General features: G+C 38.7%; 1 protein-coding gene across 1 annotated transcript in view; it reads left to right on the forward strand.

Annotated features, from left to right (window-relative positions):
- The window catches only part of arhgap35 (Rho GTPase activating protein 35), a 103,911-nt gene that overhangs the window by 75,482 nt on the left and 5,606 nt on the right, over window positions 1–22,823 (forward strand). The window contains exons 4-7 of the mRNA XM_015389621.1: window positions 5,710–5,854; window positions 15,552–15,629; window positions 17,764–17,892; window positions 20,178–20,283. Of these exons, the coding sequence (XP_015245107.1) occupies window positions 5,710–5,854; window positions 15,552–15,629; window positions 17,764–17,892; window positions 20,178–20,283 (458 nt within the window). The remainder of the gene's footprint in view (window positions 1–5,709; window positions 5,855–15,551; window positions 15,630–17,763; window positions 17,893–20,177; window positions 20,284–22,823) is intronic.

The raw sequence follows: 22,823 nt of genomic DNA on the forward strand, positions 1-22,823 counted from the left end.
TGTAGTTTATATAATTTGTTTTGCTTATAGGTACACACTCTAGAGAGTAAAACTAACATTTATGAGTTAATTTCTAAAAATATATTTTACGTTTCTCTCTTCTTATCAGGGAGGGCGGTGCCCCAGCACCCCCTATGGGCCGGCCGCCACTGCACTGTCTGTGTAATGACATCCAAAGAGTTCGGTTTTTGCCCTACTGAACCACACAATATACCTCCAGGGTGTTATTTTTTTTTGACAAATGCTTTTTATAAAGTGTACATATGCTTAAACATACTTTCCTCTTTAGTGGAGCCTTGTTTTGCAAGCCAAAAATGCATCCATTTTCTCAAGCTTTCTCTGATGGCTCTTAGACAATTCTTGATCATTTTTTTTTCACTCTAAATCGTGAGGAGCACCTGGTCTCAGTTGTTTTCTGGTGAAATTGTCTCTCTAAATTCAGGTGGTGACCCCAATTCCCAGACTCTAGAAATGTATGTTACCAATGCCATTATCGTGTTATGCAGCAGTAAACAGCGGCACCTTGATAGAGCGTCTGGTTTTGAGAAGTGATTGATTGATATCAGTCTGATATCAGCTGAAGAACAAATCTCGCTACATTAAAATAAATCTCACTACATCTGAAATCTTGAAAAGAAACAATCTGCTTTTGTTTAAAGTTTCTGTTACCCATTGGTTTATAATACGTGGGCCTGTTGTTCTCATACCCATTGTCGTTGACTATTATTCTCCTTTTGAGTGATATCACTTGATCAAGCCTTTTCTAATGTTCTGCGATCTAAAATAATAAAATATAAAAGCTTGTAATATTCCTGTTGATATCACATCTTGTCAATATCTTTATTGGTCATTACTCAAGCTGCAACGTCCGTTTTTTATCAGAAATCAAAAAGTTGAATCGGGAAACCCCTGCTTCTCCACACCTTGGTAATCAGTAACCTTGTTATTGGTTGTGACTTAGGATTAACCAGCGGATATTCATTTGAAGTCGTAGCGAGCAAGGTTGCTTTCTAAATACTGACGTCGTTTGGTTATTTTCTTGGCTTCCTGTACTTTGTTCAGGTAATTTCCTGTTTTTTCCATTTTATTACACATGATTCATGGGCTTATTTATGTCTGATTTTTGTTTGATTGAATTACATGGGCTGCCACTAGCATAGCGTGTCAGTTTAATGTCAATAAAACCCTTAAAAATATATTTAAACCGGAAAATGGTTCATTGTTGTAGAAATTGCTAAATTGTACAGTTGTTTTTTTTCTCATTTACTTTATTTCTCACAAATTTGTTATCACACAAGAGGCTGTGATGGACACCAGTGTCAGTTTTCTGTTCAGGCTTCATTACTTGCTTTTCACTTGTTTTCTTGGCACTGCAACATAATGTTTGCCAAAGCCTATCAGCCTTCTCTGAAGACTCACCATTCGTCTGGCCGACAGTTTGGCTTTCTTTACTTCCTTCCTCTCATTATTTTACGCTCCGTTTGTTTGTCTTTGCATCTTGCTGATTCATACATTCTGCTCTTCACATTCTTGTCACAGTCATTGTTTGCTCTCTTCACGCCTATTTTTTTTCTTTCCTAATGTTTTTTTTCTTCCTTTTTTTTGAGACACAGGTGCCTCCCTGTCCCACTGTGCCCTGTTCCCCTCTCACTCAGGACGCGTTGATACTTTTGACCTTTCACTCTCGGCTAATCGGCACTGGTATGCTGCTCATTCACACACATGGTGTGGCGCTGAAGTGCGAGCTGAAGCAGGGGTTGCAGCTGTGCATATTGTGCTTGTGTTTCTGTGATAATTGTCACGGCTGTCAGGAGGATGGAAAAAGAGGCGGATGATAAATGTTTTCAGACACTCAGCTGGGATGTACCTGTACGGAGGTTGTCGTCTCACATTATTCAGCTGCTTTAGCTAAATTCAGCAATGCTTAAGCGCCGTATGCCTGTCAGAAAAAAGGAAAAACTGCTCAATCATGAGGAGACATCTGCGTAGGTGTCACTGGGATCCTTAAAAATCCAATGTTTACAATGAAATGCCTGTGAGAGCTGAAGCCACCAGAGTGTGGATCTATGTCGTCCTTATTAGTCTTTTAAGTGCCTCTGATTTGTGGCATGCAGCCGGTCTGGGATCTTGATGGCCACATTACAAGCTATTATGGATTTATTATGGTTATATTAAAGGATTAGGTTTCCTCACCTATTTTATAAGCAGCTGTCTCTCAAGTAATGGGCCATTTACAATGTGCTGCTGCTAGAAAATCCAGACTACAGACTACATTTTATTGAGTTAATTTGTCACATTAAGGAGACAGGTTGCATGAGCTTGTGGTGGATTGTATACAAGGTCATATCCCTTTTAAACATTTCTTTTTTTTGAAGTTATAGTCATAGTTTGAGTATATTTTCTGGTTGAAGCCTTAGGCTTCTGTCTGTCACACCGAGTCCTGATGGGTTAAAAAAAAGATATTCAAACAAGCCTGAGCCTATTTTCTATAAGTGTTTTACTGAAGGCATTGACCAGGTTTGTCCGTCCCGATCGCCCTCCCTCACTGAAAGACCGGAAACATTTCCTTTCTCTCTCTTGCAACATTTTGTTGAAATCTCCTCAGGCAGTAAGAAGGATGTTTGAAATTCCTCAGACACCTAGCTCGTCTGGTGTCTTCATAAAAAAAAAAAAGTCTGCAAGAAATTCCAAAAAAGGAAAAAAAAAAAAAGTCTGTCAAAACTGTAGCATTGGTTGAGTTTTGATGTCCTACAGTGAGCAGTGTGTGTGTATGTGTAAACGCTTCCCATGGTGTCTGTTTAAGGATGTGATTTGTTTCCCTTTGGTTGTGGAGGTCTGTTTTGTCTTCTTAGAGCTAGAGACATATCCTGTCTCAGTCAGCAGCAGAAAGGAGTGGCCAGAAGGCAAAACCACAGGGGGAGAAGACAGCAAACTAGAGAAAGAGAGTGTGTGGGTACAGAGACAGTCTGCTAAAATCAGACAGCAACACAGTTACTGTGATGGAACTGAAATATATTAGAAGCCTCCAAACTAAACCTAGCACTTCTCTGAACTACTGCTGTCTTGCTGTTACACCCTTTTTTTCCTGAACAGATCCATATGTAGGTGTCGTTTGTACTTCTGTGTGCATAAATGCATGATTTGCTTCTTTTAATACATGCAGAAGTGCACAGTGGTTAGCTTAGAGTTAATATTTTAGAGCTAATGTAGAGAACAGGAATGCTGACAGAGACTGGATTAGCTGGAGGGACAGATAGCAGCCGGTGAATGACTGCAAAGGAATTTTAGGTCTAGAGGTTAATAATGTCATCTGTTGGGGTTACAACACAAAGTTTGCAGAAAATCCACTATAAAGGGATAGCTAACAGTGAGGCTCTAGTCGCAGTCTTCAGTCTCACTTGAAATGAAACGTTTTTATTTTATCTCCCATATATCTATTGATATAATCGTATAGACAGATGGATAGTTGGGCTAATAGTGACTCCTGAGAAGAATAGACCATAAAACACTGAGCCCTGATTTCTTAGTGCAAAGTATTTAATTTTTAATTTACATTTTTTTACCCATATCTTTATATATATCTGGATATATTTTAAGATAGAAAGAAGCTCAAGAAAAGCACTCATAGTACCAGCACGTTTTTACTTATGCTACATTCAGACCGCAAGCGCTGGAAGCTTGTACTGCTTCATTTTTGATGCTAGTTCACATTTAGGTCAGACACATGTCAAGAGCAGCTTTTCACTCCTGAAGCGCATCCAGTAAAGTGTGTCCACGTGCGTTTGGTGCTTCTGCTGTTCCTGTGTTCAACAGCCGAGAGCAGCTTTGCTATATGTGCTGTTATAAGTTGGTAAAAATTAGTTTTCATATGTTTTTTTTAAGTGAGAAAGTCCATCTGAAAACGTCGTCTGTGCAGTCAGTTCATCAAGATTACGATCCTGCCTTCAAATGTTATTTTGCTGCTAATCAGACCCTCTTTGTCACTGGAAACCCTGTTTAACTGCAGCCTCTGGCACGGTCACCTCTTCGGGGTTTTCCGCTAATTTTCACAGCAGTTGGAAGGCGTTTTTTTATGTACGTTATCCAAACTGCAGGCACCAGAATAATAAAAGCAGACATATTATGCCGGACAATTTTGTCATTTGAATTTAGGCGTTAATAAACTGTTTCAGAGGAGTCATGATAGCGATCTGCATCAGCAGCGTTGTGTCTTTCTCCCTGCCAGCTCCCAGGTCAGCTTCTCTGATTAGTTCATGTGATGCTTCGACCAGCAAAAGTAAAAAATTTTCAACTCCAGCAGATGCTGCTTTTGCAGCGCATCCTGCACTTCAGATTCTCAAAGGATCACAGGGCGCTGCTTCAGCTGCAATGGACCTTTTGCTGCGCCTTGATGCGCTTCAACCACTGACTTTGCAGAAGTAGCAGAAGCAGCTAGTTTAAATGCAGAGTGCTGTCTGAGCGTAGCATTAGCTCTTCTAGAATTGTGTTTTAAATGCATCACAAAAAAGTTAAAAAACAATCCACTGGACTTTGTTTTTGTGGTCTTTTAACTTTTTGGGAATGAGTGATGACCTGGATAACTGAGAAACTTCACCAGCATGTTTCAAATACAGTATTTTACATTCACCAGATTGGTAGTTAATTATTTACAAGTCATCGGCAATATGAACATCTAATTTAAGAACCTGTAACATTCTGATGTCAAATGGGATTTGGCTGCGCTTAACTTTTGTGATAGGGCATTCACATAATCTCACTTCAGAAATCCCAACTACCCTTTTAGGATGAAGTAAATAAGTAATCTCCAAATATAAACAGATCAAATGCATTAAAACAAGTTTCCCTTGTGTTGACTGTGAAGCTATAGTTGTAGCAAATGAAAGGAAGCAAGCTGTAATGTTTTTTTTCCTTTGTTTTTTTGCCTGAACGCCACTGTGAGAGTAAATGTGTCTATAAATGCGATCAAAATGTTTGCCGGAGTGCAGTGAGGCCAGTATCTGGAGCAGAGGGCACATTGGTGCTTTTCTGTCTAATGAGCACTACTCTGCTCTTTTCCTGTTGTCTTTGTCTTGTCTGTCTGTCTATCGTACTGCACTGCGGCCAAAATCAAAATCTCCAACCAACCATGCAACCCGGCCTCACTACCTAGCATGCCAGGGCAGTGCCTTAGGGGTGCTGACAGACTTACTGCAAATCCAGGCCTCATAGGCATTAAAAATATTCCCACTGATCGCCATTAAAGGGCTGTACATTTACCGCCGTTTCCTTCAGCTGTTTGCAGGGACTGGAAAAAAGTGTTGCAGGTTTGTCTATGATGGAAACTAAAAGGGTTAAAAAGCAATTCCCTAGTGAATAAGAGTTTGATTATGGGAAAGCTGCAGTGAAGTAAAGGGAGAAATTCAGAAAGCAGAAAAAGGGGAAGAGTGAGACTGAAAAGATGAGAGTGATAAATATGTGACGTACATGTGACTGATAGACACATCAGGGCTTAAGATAGGAATGCATGATTCCTTATCAGCTTTGCCTTTAAAAAGTCTGAGTTCAGTGGGTGTGTTCATGCATATTTGCCCTTTGGACAATAAGCTGATTAAAAAAAGCCTAATGTCAAAATAAAAAGCACTCCTTTTTCAGTAGTGCCAATCTTAATTTCATGTAATGTTGTATTTTCTGTTTAAATCGAACTAAACTGTTTTTTTTTTTTTTTGGCAGAAACAACCGCGGACGAAGCCCAGGCATTCCAACTCTAAACCTATTGATAGCAACTACTTTGGGATGCCTCTGGCTGCTGTGGTCACTCTAGAGAGACCAATCCCTGTCTTCATTGAGAAATGTATCCGCTTTATTGAGACAACAGGTAAGCATCTCCAGTAACCTTCTTTGATATGTCCAAATCAGGTACTTTCTTATAGTAATTTGGTAAATGTATTCATTCCGCCTTTTACTTTTACTCACATCAACATCCATAAACTTCAAAGTGTTTTAATTAGGATTGTAAAACAAAGGTTGTCATCATTGTGAAGTGTTCAGAAGGTGTTGCATTGTCTTGAATTGTTTTTAATGATCTAAAAATGCATAAAGTAATGTCTTTATAGCTGCAAGTCTGCTGGGATGTGTCTCTACCGGCTTTATACTTCTAGGTTGAACTGGATTTAAAGTCTCTGTAGAGTTCTTTTCCTCAGATTCTTACATTTTTTAGGTCTAGACTTGGCTAGGATATTCAAACACATGAATGGTTAGAATAGATAACAAGTTAAGCTTTGGTTTGATATTTAATTGTTGTTTTTCTGCGAAGAGAACCTGTGCCCCAGTCTGATGTTTTTGTATCAGCACCATCTTTAATCTAGCCAGTGTTCAGGGTAATAATGCAGTATAGGTTTTCCATAACATACCACACTTTCATGTTCTGGTTTTGTATCTTATTATCGGAACCCTGGATCTGCAACAAAAAAAAAACAGCTGGAACTGTTACTTTGTATTATTTTCCCTAAATACAATTAGTTGCTCTTGATCTAAAACCGCATTCCCAATCAGAAAGGATTTTAACCAAACCAAATGCATTCAGCAAATGCTGTTTGAGCTGAAAGATCTGTATGCTGAGGTTAATGCTGCGTCTCAGTGTTTAGTTTGCAGGTCATTAGTCGGGTGTCAGCAACAGTTACTACATCTTTTTGCACAGATAACCTCTTGTAGCTTTTCCACCCAGACGCCAGGCTCCCTGCCAGGTGGCTCTGGTGCCCCACTGCCCTGGGACTGCCAGCTTTCCCCCTTACTCTTCCAGCAGCTGTTAAACTAAACCAGAGGGTGAGCTTTAATACTGATCTCTTGGTTCTTTGCTCAGTTGGGATTTCAAAAGCTTCCCTCTACCTCTATTACAGGCAGTTCATTTCCTGCCACCTGCTCACACTTAATATTTGGGCCTTAAACATTTACTTTCTTACACTTAGTTGCATATGTGCAGGCCTTTGAGTTCAAATGTTGCTCCTCTTGACTCACATTCCATTGCTTTCCAGTTTAATCTGTGGCCTGATTAAGGTCTCTGCGTTTGTGGATTACTGACTTACGAAACATCCACCTCCTTCCTGCATGTCTGAGCGTAGGGGCAAAGCCCTAGATAACAAGGCATCATGTCTGATTTTGCCTCTCCCTCCTCAGATGTTAACTGAAGCAGTCACAGCAGTTACTGCATGAGAAAGAAGAAAAACTGGTTGAATAGGTGTTTACTTGCTCAGATGTAGACGCATAAAGCTGAATTTGCCGCTCTCTCTCAGGTAGTCTAGCCCTTTCATCCTCACTTGTTTACCTACAGTATTCTTCCTAATCCTCTTCGCTTCAAGTTCCCAGGTGTGTCTCTCTTTTTTCCTTTCCTGACTACTTACACCTGTCATATCTTATTTCTTTCATTCCTTCTTGAATATGTTTTTTTATTCCTCCTCCCCATCATTCACTCTTTGAATCCTGAATATATTCCACTCCCACTCTTCCTCTTCTTTCTCTCACCTGCTATCTGTCAGTATGTGTTTTTTCCTGGAAGCTTCCACGTACTGTTCTGCCCCACAGCTCCCTCTGTCCGCCCAACTTTGCTAGGTTGGGAAATTAAAGGATCTTTGTCCTCGACTGTTTCCAAGTTTGGTTCATTCGATTTTTCACACTGAAGAAGTGGCGCTCCCACAGTTAGAGTTGACATATATGTGTCAATGAAAGCTACTTTTTGCAAAAGGGATTCTTTATCATTCTGGGTCAGCTGTAGCGGTGAAGCTCATCATAAATGAATCACTTTAAAAACCATGTGTCACTAAATATGTTTTTTTAATATTCCTAACAATAGTATAAACACATAGCAGCATACGTTAGTTAAAGATCGCCCCCCCCCACTGTTTACAGTTATTGTAGGAGGAAACTTTTCATAGTTTGTTCAGTTAAAAAAAAAAAAAAAGCACTCGACAGTTTGTTTTTCAACCCGTTTCGCTATTTCATTATAAATAAACTTTTATAGGATAAAATCTACCCAAAGGCAATTTGAACTTTTACGGCTGAAAGTGGATACTAGACACTACGTAAAAAGACACATAACATTTTTATCTCAGTCTGAAATTAGCAGACAAAACTGCGTCAATTGCTATGAAAAATGTCAGTTTAAACAACCCAATCAAATCCTTTGGTTATAGATGTATATAGGAGCTTAATTTATTTTTGTTTCACAAGGTTTTAGTTAATTGATTATTTATATATATATATATATGTATATGTTTCCTTCTTTTCATTATTAGGATGACCATTACAGACCTCAGAAAGTCTGGGTTATTCTTGAGCACAGTTTCCATCAAGATGACCGAATGTGTCATGTTTGTCTGTATAAGCATTAAGTATATTTTATGATGGGAACGACCAGCTGTAAGAACAAAAGAAAAAGACCTTTGGAAGCTGCTGGCTGAAATTGATTTTGTATGTAACATGGGCTGAAAGGCCAAAAAGTTAACATATAGCAAACTTGGCTAGCGAATGGCTATATGTTGAGCAGGCAGGTAGGTCCTCCCCTTTACATCTACATAGCTGTGTGAATGCTGCTATTATGCTAACAATGATTAAAAACAGGAAAGAGAAACATGGACAGATGTAACAGCATTAACCTCAGCATACAGAATTTGCTGAATCCTTTTGGTTTGGTTAAAATCATTCCTAATTGGGAATGCGGTTTTAGATGAGGAACAACTAAATTCTATTTAAGGAAAATAAACAAAGCAACAGTTCCAGCTGTCTCACTGTGTGGTGTGGAGGCTGCAGCGTCTCAGACTGGAAGAAGGTGAGAAGAGTGGTGAGAACAACAGAGACGATCAGGTGGTCTCCTCTTCCCTCCATTAAAGACATTTCATCCCTGCGTTGTGTGTCCCAACCCCATAACACTATAAATGAGCCCTCACACCCCCACCATGGACTGTTCTCCCTGCTGCCTCTGGGAAGAGACTTTGAAGCATCAGATGCAGGTCCAGCTGATTCCAGAACAGTTTTTTCCCCACCGCAATTGGACACCTGAATGTTGTATAAAATGGAGCCTAGGCGGAAGTTCAACTGAAGAAACTCATTGCTCTCCTACATCCACCTGCAATGCAGCCAATCAGCTTTGAACACCTCCATGAAAGCCAATCGGCATCCAAAGTTCATCTTAAAAGACCTCCGATCCGCAACTTTTCTGCTGCCTTGCGCGCAGGCGGTGGTTGCGCTGTGTGACTTCATTCAGATGACCCCGTTTCAACCCACCTCCAGCCCCTCCTCCACCATGGTAGCTAAAACTTCATCAGAGTTTCATCATTCCCGGACTCTTACTGCATTCCGGCTCTCATTTCAACCGATCCGGCAGAAGACCACCATATTGAGCCTGATCCTGTCATATTCAATCAGACTTGCAGCTATAAAGACATTACTTCATGCATTTTAGATAATTAAAAACAATTCAAGACAATGCAACATCTGAACACTTCACACATTTTTATATATTGTACTGCCAGTGAAAGAAAAAGGCTATAAACTTGGCAACTAGTTTCTTTGAAAGAAAAGGTCCGCAATAATAGATTGTTTTTTGCTCTTTAAGGTGTACAGATTGCAGCCGCATAGAAAAGTAGGTGGTAAATAGGCATAAGGACATACTTTCTTTTTCAATGGCTTATAAATAAATGGTTAGAAGGGAATTTTTGCAGATGCATATGGGATGAAATGAAATGTTTTTTGAATTCACAGAGAAAAATCCGCTTATGAACCGTAAAATTACTGTAGTGTTTGTTTTCTGTTTTTTTGTTTTATCTGTAACGACAATATAGTAAGCAAACATGCAATTGCATAGTTTTAACAATAATCAGAATAGTCAGATTGACAGCAATGCTACTGAAAGCAGAAAAAAAGTAAATCTAGGTTAATGGTTACAAAGGGGGAAAGGCATCAATTTGAAAGCACCTGAGCTATTCTCTCGACGTTTTATTCCTCAAATTCATTTTCCCTGCTCCCTTGTTTCACACATCTGCCTCTTTGAATCTAGTGCATGCAATAGGCTGCCTGTTCGACAAGCTGAGGGAAGGAGACAGCAAGACTTAGTTTGGTATTCTACGTTCCATTTATTCTCCATCATTGTTCTTGTTGTCGACTATTTTGAACTCCTCTCCCCTACAGCAAGTGGATCCTTATCTATTCATCTCTTTCTTGTTGTTTTTTTTGCATCTGCTACAATAGCTTATTTTCCTCTTTTAACAACATTAAAATCAAAATGTGATTCAACTCGAATCCAGCTTCTATGCCCCTTTATTTTACAGCATGAATTGTTCTGTATATATTTTGTTCATATTCTTATATAAAGACACAGCTTTAAGCCTTGAGTATCATCAAGCTATTTTATGTCATTTAACTTCAATAATATATACTGTAGGTTTGCTAGAGACAGAGTGATGTAATCTTAGTCTTATGTTTTGGTTTATTTTAATTATGGATTCAAGTTCATTGCAGTGTGAAGGTGATCAGCCTCAGCTAAGCTTCACCTCCTGTATTACTTAATTGCAGCATTCACCTGGTTTGCATGATTTAGTCTGACCCTGAATGTACGGTCCAAACACTCCGCTCAGCTTAAGAGCCCAGGGGAGATCTGTTGAGTTGTGTTAAATAGTTATATTCTAAAATGGGTATACCCATTAAATGCAGAGAAGTTATATTTGTTGCACATTTTGGTGCATTCATGTTAAATTGTTATATTTTGATGATCAAAGTTAAAAAATAAAGCCCGGTAATGTCTTCTATATATGCAGCCACTAATGCACACACGGCTAAATATACTCGTACATGTATTGATATAATGAGGTCTTTAAATAAGCCTAAGTAAATTGTGAATTGTTTTGAAAATCTGGATGCAGTTTCATCCTGGGACCATGTTATGTCTGCATATTTACTATAGTTTAGCAAAAAAAGAATTGAGTTGAATTTTGCCAGCATACTGTCTGCTCTCCGTGATGTAAACTGCAAATTGGGGGTTAGCTTCCCTTTAAATAGTACTCCATAGTTCTGTGTGTTTAGGACAGGTCATTCACAGTGAATCTGTGGTGTTCATTATAGCACCTATTGGTGAATTAGGCAGTGTTGGCAGGTGCCAAATTCTGCAGGAAAATGAAATTGATTGAGTGCACTAAATTTTCCTGCTAGATGACATAATAAAACACAGCGGACACCAGCAGAGGATCCCTAATCATGAGCAACTTTAAGAGCTTCTCTACTCCTTCTCCTCAATCATGGACCTTGATTTCCTAATGAAATTCACAGTCTGTAATTGTTTGACCTCTGCTATTGAGGACTATTCTGAATACTTTTTTGTTTTCTCCCACTCAGCTTTATGTTAATATGCTCGGATGTAGAACTCTAAGAACATAGCTTACCTTCTGATCACATTTATTCCTAATATTCTTCAATTGATTTAACAGATTTTTAAAGAAGGGGTGGGATTTTCCCCTTGGTACACTGCTTCTAACTCCTTTGTAAATCTGCAAAGGTGGGGCTATACTTTGATGCAGTTGCTTTCCTTCATTTCCATACATTTTTTAGCCTCCTGCCCACAAACTTATCTATGTTCTTTTCATGTTTGATTAAAAATGAAAATTGAATTTTGGAGGGTGCCGCTGACTGCAGACAAGTCATCAGATGTCCTCAGGATGGTGATGGCTATGATATGGTCATATAAGTTGCTACACATAAATGCCTGTAATGTATCCCGTATGTTTTAAAGAATCAATATAATGTAAGAGTTTTATTTTTAATAACTATTCTTATTTTCTTCTTAGTTGGTTTTAGTAGTAACCCTTTGAAATGTTTTACTTTTTTATACCACTTTTTTCCTTTTCTTCTCTGACTGCATTATTTGCCCAAAGTAGTGGCTTTTTTCATTTTGTCCTTGAGATTAATAGGAGTGGATGTGGGTTTTTTCATTTGCTTTTTTTTTTTTCTAATGCACTCTGAGTTTGCAGAAAAGCAGCCATATAAAATCAATCCAATGTGACTGCTGTTATCTCCTCTTAGCTCAAGCTCTCTCGTGGTGCGGTAGTCTCAGGGTGCACAGCTCATCACGGGCACCTCGGGTGATAAATCCGCTGTAGCGTGCACGGGGCATATCTGCTGGTGGTGGGGGCTGCCATAGCGACGCAAAAGGGCAGCACCCAGCGACCGGCTGTCTCCATAGTGAGCTATGAAATCGGCCTCTGGGGCTGCTGAAGACACCCCTGGAAACCAGGCTTGGTCTGGAACTGATGTGGGATCAGCTGGTGTTGTATCAGGCAGAAACACGTTACAGAAAGGCAGCCCAGGACCCTAAAGAGGTTTTATTACTGTTGGTTTCATTTCTGTTCACTAAGTAGTGGATAGAAAATTTGAGGTTGCAGCAGCGAGATGTTCATTGAGAAAATTTTAAGTTGATAAATTTAACTACAAGCTGGAGAAACTAGAATCTCTTCAAAGGAAAAGTAAAAGTGAAAAAACGCCATTTTTTCCTCTTCCTTCCCTCTTCCATTAGCTGCGATCTTCCTCTTCTTTGCCATACCTACTTTGACCCTATCTTCCACCCTTCCTCTTCACCATTGTGACACAACTCCTTCCCGTTATCTGTCCTCCCATCCCTGTTTTCCCCGCCACTGACTTGCAGAGCTTTTGTGGAGAATTGATTGGCAGAAGGCGCAGATCGATGCTGTATGCCTCGACTGAGAGCTCTCTCATTTCCTCCCTGCCTCTCCCATTATTTCATCATCTTTTTTTTTTTTTTTTTGCCCATGTTCTGTGCTTACTTTGGAATACCCTTTGTCTCCCATAGTCGTCCCCAAAGTCTGAGTGAGGGATGAAATCCAAGACCGAGGATTGAAACCTTATCTTTTTTTTTTTTTTTTTTTCAATTTGGTGCAAAATATTGATGATCCAAAATGTGGTGAGGTTTCTGTGCCTCTGCTTTCTGTCACTGCCCTGCTTTCACTTGGTTCCCTATGTCTTAATCGATTTGGGGAGAAAATAATCATCAATTATGCAACATATCTGAGTGGCCCATGGTTTCTTTGTGTGGTGAATGAAAATTAAGATCATGGATACAATACAACCTAAATCTGGTCAATTATCTTTCTAAATAATAATGGATATGTTTTGACTGAAGGGGAGGTATGTCTGATGTAGGATGTTCTAATTGTAATCTGGATAAATCTTTTGAATAGACTTATTATCAAAGGATCATTTTAGGGGCATCATTGATGTTAAAAAAAACAATTAAATAATTCTCCTCAGCTTTTAAGATCTACCTTTTTACTAAATTTAAAGGTAAATGTTGTTACATTAAACTTAGCTTATACAATTAAGCAATATTTGTTGATAAAACTTTTCACCATAATTTGATTAATATGACATGGTTAAAATTATGGAGATACAAAGTAAAATTTTCTCAGATTCCGCTAGCATTTATCTATTTGGATCTCTTAAAGGAGATTTCAAGTTTGGTGTATTTTGATCATTGCATGCAATTACATTTCAAAGCCCCTTTTTAACTGCATGCAACAGTTTTTAATGATTAATTGTGACGCTATTATTTTTCATTGATAACTGCTATAAGTCACTTTCCTGGTTAGAAGTCTGCTGACAATAATCCAGTAAAAGTTTATTTGGCACATTTTCACAAACATGATGTCACTTGGGATGGGTACATTTTACAGTCTAACTATTACCCCATCTATAACTGATGTCAGCGTATCGTTGTTGGTACTCAATAATACGTCTTTTAAGGTAATCTTACTTGAAGATGGTGATGATGTGACTGCAGGTCGAGTCGCTAATGGATGCATGCAATCTATTGTTCCAAGTTTAAGGGCTGGTTAGCCGTCCTTCTGAGGTTGCACTATTTAGCCTTGAGTAAATCTTGTAGTTAACCAGGTGTTTTCTCAGGTAAAAGTATGGCAGCCACTTTCCTCACACTTGGCGTCACAAGCATTTAAGAAGCTGCAATCTTTATCACAGTGGAGCCGTACTGTTGAGCAGTTATATTTACCAAGGCTTGCTTTGTTTGCTCTACCACCAACATCTAAAATATTATTACTCTCCTGTGGGTTTATTGCCGTCAGTGTTCATTAGGGGTGAAACGGTTCACAAAATCCACGGTTCGGTTCGGTTCACGGTTTCGTGGTCACCGTTTTCGGTTCGGTTCGGTATATGTTGATTGTTAGCCTGACATGTTGGTCATGTTGCTGTTAGCATAAACAAAACGTGTTGCACAATGCTTGCACACTGTTGCACTTTTATCCACAACTTTCTTTCCGCCGTCATCGTAGGTCACTAAATGTAAAGCGGCCCCATACAGCAGACCTATAAAGTGCTGCTGGCGCGTCTTCCAACTCCTGTTCTTTCCCACTCGCCATACCCACACAATTCTCCACAACAACTGATTTTTTTCTGCTCCACCCGGCTACGCTGCTTCGATTCTTCTTGTTTACTACTGGTGGTTGGCTTTGGTCGCAGTACCGCCACCTTCTTCTCGGGAGTGAACATGCTTCGCCTATGAGAAAAATGAGCAGCGCATGAACCGAACGCAACACATGCGAACCGAACCGAGACAGTCGAACCAAATGGTTCGGACGGTTTTCATAAACCGTTCCATCCCTAGTGTTCATGTCCATCATGTCCACCACTTCCTCTGTGTCACAATTATGTGTTTAAAGTCACTTTTGAAAGCCTTTTATTGTCATTGTTCACAGTACAATGAGATTTGGAGAGCAACTCTGTAAAAGAGCTCACATAAATAACATATACATACATATACAATACATTAGTGCAAGTCTGAGTGTAGGTTGAGTATGGTGACAGCTTTGGGGAAGAAGCGTTCCCTAAATCTGTTTGTTCTGGTCCGTATTGACCTGAAAAACCTGCCTGATGTTTTTGTTGTTTTCCTTTTACGTCTTCTTTTCTAAGACAAGACAAGTTTTCTAAGACGAGGGATTTTACTTAAAGTACTTTATATATTTATTTGAAATATTGCTTGTATTTCACACTTCTAACTTGAGTTTTCTTTGTGTGCATATTTTTTAACCTCTTTTATTCTCTGTTAATTTAATTTAAGCAACATCTAATTTTAGTCGTTCATTGCTAGGGAACACACTTGCAGGCAGCCTGCCTTAACTCACTGAATAAACTAAAGTTATATCATTTGAAAATAAAAAACTTGTATTTGTTATGGTCTTCTGTAATGAGTATTTTTTTTATACCAACAACATGAAAAGTGTGCTTATAAAAAAGGTAACTTTAGTTTATGCTACTCAAGGTGTAGGAGTTCTAAAAGGTTTCTTAGCACACTTTATTTCTCCCTCTGTGTACATTAAACCGTTGCTATAGATTCTTAGCCTTCTTTGACTCACCATAAACATTTCCAAATATACACCTATAGTTTCTGAACCATTTTGCATTTTTCTGTAAGCAGTGTGACACTGGTTCTGGTTCTAACTTGCCATTTAAAGTTTTTGCAAATGAACACTGAGCTAAAAGCAGTTCTCCCCATCTGTTGTCCTCAGGTCTGAGTACAGAGGGAATCTACAGGGTCAGCGGCAACAAGGCGGAGATTGAGAGCATGCAGCGACAATTCGAACACGGTGGGTACTTTTCTCTTACAGTCTACTGTACACTTATTAGTGTGGAAAAAATGCAATAAAGATGCATGTGCATGTCTGCCTCTATCTTAACGAAAGCTGCATCGAGCACAGTGTATTAATTGGTCTGCAGAGCTGCCCCATTAATCATCATCCAACTCTGGTGTGCATCCTCACACACGTACAGGCGCTCTGAATGTGCATCTGTCTGGCGAGGGCAGGTACAGGTTGCCTCCAGATTGGTTTGGTTAATGAAGCACGTTGCTCTCATGATGGATAGCAGACAAAGATAGCCTATACAGGTATTTGTGTGCACACTTGGCTGCGGTTGAATTCAGCTCGGGTAACCAGAGTTGAAAATCTGCACTGAATCATTGGAAGCCTTCTTTCTACTGGGACGAGTCAATTAAATGTGAAACTTACAGTACAGGTGGTGCAGAGCTGCGTGGAAGATGGTCTTTTAACAAAGAAGGTGTTTAAAACCCATTTCACGTGCAAGTAGCTGCAGAAGAAACTAAGCTTAAAAATGTTCCTCTTCTTTAAATACATGCTACCTTATAGAGAAAAAATGTCATAGGGTAGCTGGTGTTTGGTTCCTACTCCTCTGGTTTTGCTTGCTTCATTTTCTCTTCATCTGAAAAAAACAAAAACTTTTTCTTTATCTAAATTGGTCCTAGTCAGGTTTATCTTTGTATCTGATTTAAATTAACGTTAACTGCACCTGGATGTAACCCGTTTAGTTTGGTAACATTTGTTGTTGTATCACAGCAACAACTACAGTGATTTATGTTTATGATTAATGAATATATATACTATATACTACTACTATATATACAATATTAAATACTAATCCACATAGCCTAAATTATGCATTCATTTGAATCAGCCTGACTCTTTAAGCACATTGTTATTTTTCTAAAGTGCCTTTGGTTTTATGCTCTGAAACGGCCATTCAAGAAGCTCTTTCAATTGGATAGTTTTATTTTATTTTTTGATTTGTGTTTTAGGTATTTGTCTGGGGTAAGTCTAGTTTTGCATTTATTTATTCTCCAAATGCGTGTGATTGATAAAGTTTACTGCAAAGGTGTTGAAACGTTTTCAGAATGACTCCGTTTGCCCCGGATTTATGGCGGTTTTGTCATTGTTTTCAAACTTATCCTCTTTAATCAGTGTAGCAGTACCACTGGCAAAGAGATCAGACACAAACACACAGCATCATGCTGCCACCACCATGCCAATGATTAAAATGTTCATATCTTTAAGCCGTAACTTGACTTCTCAAAACACAGTTTGGTTATTCTGGTGAAATAAAACAACCATTTTTTAAATGTCAGGGCTCTATGTTAACCATCGCCCGATCTCCCAAGGCAAATTTCATTGTTTTTGCCCGCCGGGCAAGTGCAATGATCGCAAACAAAATTATTTATCACTCAAAATTACTTTAAAATCACCGACATTCGATGAAAACGACCCAGAAGCGCTGCCGGCGCCATGTTTGTTGTTTTGTACACATTCTCGCGTGTGATTTGAAATAGCCGGGTGATTTTCCGCCAGATGGCGTGATTTTTGTCCACCTAGCAGTAATTTTGATGTAGTTACCAAAACGACAAACGGCTGCATTTATTTTGTCAGGGAAAACTAATCCCGAGTCAGTTAAAAGTCAGGGAATTCTGAAATTATGTAAGACTGTGGAAACCCTGTATAAAATAACTATGTATAATGATTCTCTAGAAAAGTCACATTATATTAATAGTGTTATCTTGTATAAACATACCGTGACTCTAAAATAAAAACGTCAACCCCTGAATGTGATCATCAACTCTTGCACGATTACAAATTTAGGTTAGGATTAAGCATGTTTCTTTGGAGCATGGCTTGCCTCTTGGTCAACAAAATCTGGATGCTGATAAAAAGTTAGGACATCTTGGAAACATTGATTGATGGAAATTAACAATAGATTCAAAGTTGCTCTCCTAATTCTTATTTCAAAAAATAGTTGAGATCAATTCTCCCTAAAAAAAAAAATGGTTCAACTATTATTAGCAACGCTCAAAGTTCTTAAGACATTCATGGACATAATAAATACCTGAAGATTTGACCTGAACTAACTTCTTCCAATGTTGCTTCTCTTTCACAGACCACAACCTGGACCTTGAGAAGGACTTGAGCATCAACACAGTAGCAGGAGCAATGAAGGCCTTTTTCTCTGAGCTTCCCGAGCCCTTGGTGCCCTACAGCATGCAGACAGAGCTGGTGGAGGCCTTCAGTAAGTCCCCGGAGCTTAGAGCGAGGGAGGCGGATGTGTGGAAAGCCAGCTTCTGCAACTGTGTTGAATTTTGCATGAAATCCCTCTCACCTTCATTGTAACATTTCTTCAGCCTAACAAGCAAAACTCCTGCAATCCAAATCCATCCATGGGGAGAATTAGATTTACTGCTCGCTTGTGAAAATGAGAGAAGAGAAGATGGAAGGGAGGATATTTAATGCTCTGGGGAAGAACAGTGTGGAGATGACTGCATGTGGTGTTGATTGAAGGATTCAAATGAAGTCATAAGAAAAGGGTCATATGGTAGATAAACGAGGCTGCTTTTTCTCTTTGTGTCCTGTAATCTGTCAGAATGGAGATTTAAAGCACAGCTTAGCCTTGCATAACGCCGGAGAGATTTATACGCTGGCCGCACGGCTGCTGTCACTCAACGAGCACAGCATGCGTGCGTGTCTTTCAGCTGCCCCGTCGAGACCCTTCAGCCGTGACAGGGACCTGATAAACCTCCTGAAGCCACAAAGCGGGGGAGTGGGGGAACCAAAGCCTTCATTCTGCAGCTGGAAAATCACAAACAAGGGTTGACATGCTCAGAATGAGAGTTTATTCCGTGATGCCACACAAAGTGGCGGAGAGGAGGCGTCCAGGATCTAGTGTGCGAGTGGGTGGGTTTCAGTAGATCTTCTCACGGTGACATTACTTAAAATAAGCTGTAGGGTGTAAAGGTTTGATCTGTGGTAATGGATGAGGAACAGGAGAGAACTGATGCTGTGTAAGAGTATCCCGCTTTAAATCTGTTTTTGATCCCAGCTGACCTCATTGTGGGAATGCAAACTGTGATTCTCTGCCTGTAAATCATACTGCCGATGTGCAGGGAAACATCTGCTGGCTCTGCCTCTCTTTCTGGCTCACACACACACATGCAGGATGGGACTGTGTTTTAGCTGGTGACGTCATTTTCTCTGACTCATTGCGCCTTGTCGTCAGGCTGAGCACACCCTGCGTTTGCATGTGTGATTTGCTGTAATCTGCAGAAGACTGTAATGGGTGGATGGACGAAAAGTGTGTGGTCTTTTGTCTCAGTTCTTTTTTTCTTTCCTTTTTCATTGGTGGTTTGAAGTATTTTTCAATTGCAGAGCCTTGAAGATAGTGTTCATGCTCTTTAAAAGTTGTTCACATTTTTTTATAAGAACAACCACAGACATTATTTCAGAACTTGGAAATAAAGTTGGGTAGAACTTTAAAGCAGCATTAGTTTGTGAAACTAAATCCAAAGCTTTAAACATCTAACAGAACTCCAGTCAACCTATTATGTCAGAATAAAAGGTACAAATGCCAAAATTAGTACGGCATTTTTCTCAACCTAAACTGAGAGACTAGATAGGAGGAGATTCAGGGATCTACAGCATACAGAAGCATGGTAGTGCTTGGTTAAAGGATTCACCATCCAATTACATGGATGAAAAATGAAAAACATCAACCTGCATTGAAAACTTTGAGATATGCTTTTATTTTTTAATTCATAGATATGAGACAACACTGAAAAGGGGATATGTGTAAGAGAAATACAGTAATCTTGGTTTTGATTGAAATGCCGAAAGAGTTAAGAAATGAAATGGTCATATCATCTTTGATTGTTCTCTTTCTGTTTGTGGGTCCAATTTGCCTCCTTTTCCTGGTTTGTCCTGCTGTTGTCATTTCTGACCAATGGGAGAAACGATCATAACACGCGTGGCTTTGCTGTGAGTTTTAGTCCACTTGCAGAAAGTACGATTTGAACACGAACTGGACCTTACAAAAAAAAAGTCCAATCTATGTCCGGATCAAACATGCGGAGCAAAGAACTCTCCTGGTGTGAATTCAACATGGATGCTGTTGTTCAATCTGAATGAGCTTTGTTAGATGTAATTCTGCAGAGTATTGACTCAGAAGAGCAGAACACAAATGCATCTCCCACAAAACATCAAAAGACATCTATCACTATTTTCCTCTTTGCAATTATGTGCTCCTGAGGTCTGACGTTATTTTACAAAATATAGGGTCTGAAACCTTTTTGTTGTGTAAATCATGTTCTATTGAAGGGCGAAATTACCCTTCTATGTGCAGATAATATTAATGCTTAAGCCAAATGTCTTCTTTCACTTCTGCTCCTTTCTAACGCTGATTATCTTGTGCATTCTCCACCTTAAAACCTCAGACATCTTCTCCACAAATTGTTCTCTTTGCCTCCTTCAGCTGCTTGTACTCCTTCCTCTATAACCTGTCATCTTTCTATTCCGATTATTCAGAGATCAACGACAGGGAGCAACGCTTTCAGACCATGAAGGATGTCCTGCGACATTTTCCCCGGGAGAATTACGAGGTCTTCAAATATGTCATCAGCCATTTGAACAAGTGAGTGATTGGCAAGGTCAGAGACGGCCTCTGGCAACTGTGCTGACTCCACAGCTGGTGGCCTAGTCAGGTGACCTGCAGGTGATGTTACCCAAACAGGCCCACTGATTGTATCTGACATGTTTTGTTTGTTTTTCTTTTTTTTTTTAACCCATGCTGAGTCAGAGTGTGGTAATGCTGTAGCTTTCAATGTGAAATTAAAATATTTCTAAAATTAAAGATTTTACACAGAAGCTGTGCTTTAAAAATGCTGCCTGCTTCTGTTATTTATCTTTTAGTTTCCTGCTCCACTCAGGAGCGTTCCTATTTCCTCTATTGAGATGCATGGAGGCTAACTAATTGTGAACATAAAACATATTGTAAAAGACATTTTTATTTTAGCTTTAAGCCCAATAAACATTGTAAAATATAGAGTTGTCATTTTACGACCATGTTATGACACTGAAGAAATTATGTTATTTTTGGAGTAAAAAATAAAATAACTTAATATTGTTATTGTTCCAAATATATTAGATATTCTTATATATTTATATCTTATAATAATAATAAACGATTCTTTATATATATATATATATATATATATATATATATATATATATATATATATATAATTATTATTATTTATTATTATTTCAATATTAATAAGTAATATAGGTCAAATTCCACAGCCCAACAAAAAAATATTTAATATTTTACGTTACTACAAATTGGATGTCACTGATCGCTAATGTTATATTCTACGGAAGCTGAGAGCGGTCATACCCAACCTTTTTTTTGTTCTTTGTCTTCTCGAGATAACGAGATAATTATCTCATTATCACGAGAAAAAAATTATTTATTTCTCGAGTTAATGAGATCATTAACCTGTATGAGTAATGAATGAGGCTGGCCAACAGCCCTGGATTCCCAGTCCATCCATGCCTGCTGTGCCAGTGGTTATGCAGTTGCGGTACCATGTGTGCGCAAATAATATTTTTTTTACGGTAGTTTCCTATTTCTTTTCACTCCTTGTCAAGTTGTGATGGATGATTGGATTGAATGGAATGCAGTAGAAACAAATGTGACTGTTTTTCAATAAAAATCTTCAATCTGAACTCATTTTGGGGGTTAATGCATCTTATACCTGTTACAGGCGTAACACCGGGGCTGTTCAGAAAACACCCGGCACTTAGCCAGTGGAGGCATAGGTCTAATTGCTTATGAATCAGAAGTGGAAGCAAATCATCAAACCAAAAACGTTGTATCGTTACCTAAAAGTTAAACACAGGATTATTTACAGAATTACACATGGGCTACCATGACTTATAAATCAGTTTTAACACAAACCAATCATCTCGATATCACGAGAAAACAACTTTTTAATGAGAAAACTATCACCTCGTTATCACGAGAAAATGACTTTCGTTATCTTTAGATAATGACAAAATGATCTTGTTTTCTCGAGAAAACCATTGTGAAAAAGTATCTGAGGGACACGACCGCTCTCGGCTTCCATAATATTCTTACCATTTCTATTAAAAGTATTTTTATTTCTGTACACTTTAAGTCAGTGTATATAATTATTTTTTTCTGTACTTATTTTGGCCAAAATAGATGTGCTATTTGGAGAACACCTGAAATTAAATGTTGAAATAAAACATTACATTTAGAAATTAAATGTAATTCTATTTAAAACTGCTCACTATAAAAAGTTTAGTCTGATATGTTTGCAATCTACGGTTGGGAGTTTAACAAGTTGATGTTAGTTAAAAATGACTCATAAGCTGAATAGGTGGACCATTGGCATTATACCATTTATTCATTTACTTTCTGTCTTATCCTTCTGTCTTTAAGATAGTTGGATATGTTTTATGGCGCATTAAACAAGCATTTTTCCTAAATTGTCAGGAAAATGGTTTTGGTTCTGATCATTAAATTTTATGCAATTATCTGGAATTCCCTGTATACCTACCTGTTTTCATTATGATTCCCAGTTAATGCTTCTATAATAGCACAAGTTATGTCCCCAGGACGCCGCTAACTGTCTTTGGCATCCAGCAATATTTGTTTTGTGTTTAAAGTGTGTAACCTTGAAAGTTTAAAGGCTGGGAAGAATATTTCAACTCTGATTTTCATTTATCCTGTGTCTCATTATAAGAAAGAAGCAACAGTAGGAACATTAGTTTGGCTTTTTAAAAATCAATGTAAAGGTATCTTCACGGCGTGATCTAATTTCCTTCTTTATTTCCCGACTATCAATGGACATAGCAAAACGAATTCAGTTGGACTGTATAACATCATTGAAGCTTATCCCAGTTAACTTCCATTTAATAAGCATTGGCTCCTTTACCTTTTACCCTCTCAGCAATGTCTCTCATACAATCGTCCGTATAGACGAGTATTTAGGTTAATGGAAGGACAAGCTGCAGCTATATGAAAGATAAGCGTATGAATGAGGATTTTAAAATGAGTGAACAATGCAGGCTCTCAACAAAGAGAAGAACCTGTGAGGCAGCATGAAAATGTTTTTTTAATAGTAGATCTGATTATTCTCTAGTATA

The sequence above is a fragment of the Cyprinodon variegatus genome, unplaced genomic scaffold, assembly GCF_000732505.1.
Source record: "Cyprinodon variegatus isolate N-32 unplaced genomic scaffold, C_variegatus-1.0 Scaffold468, whole genome shotgun sequence".
Classification (NCBI taxonomy): Eukaryota; Metazoa; Chordata; class Actinopteri; order Cyprinodontiformes; family Cyprinodontidae; genus Cyprinodon; species Cyprinodon variegatus.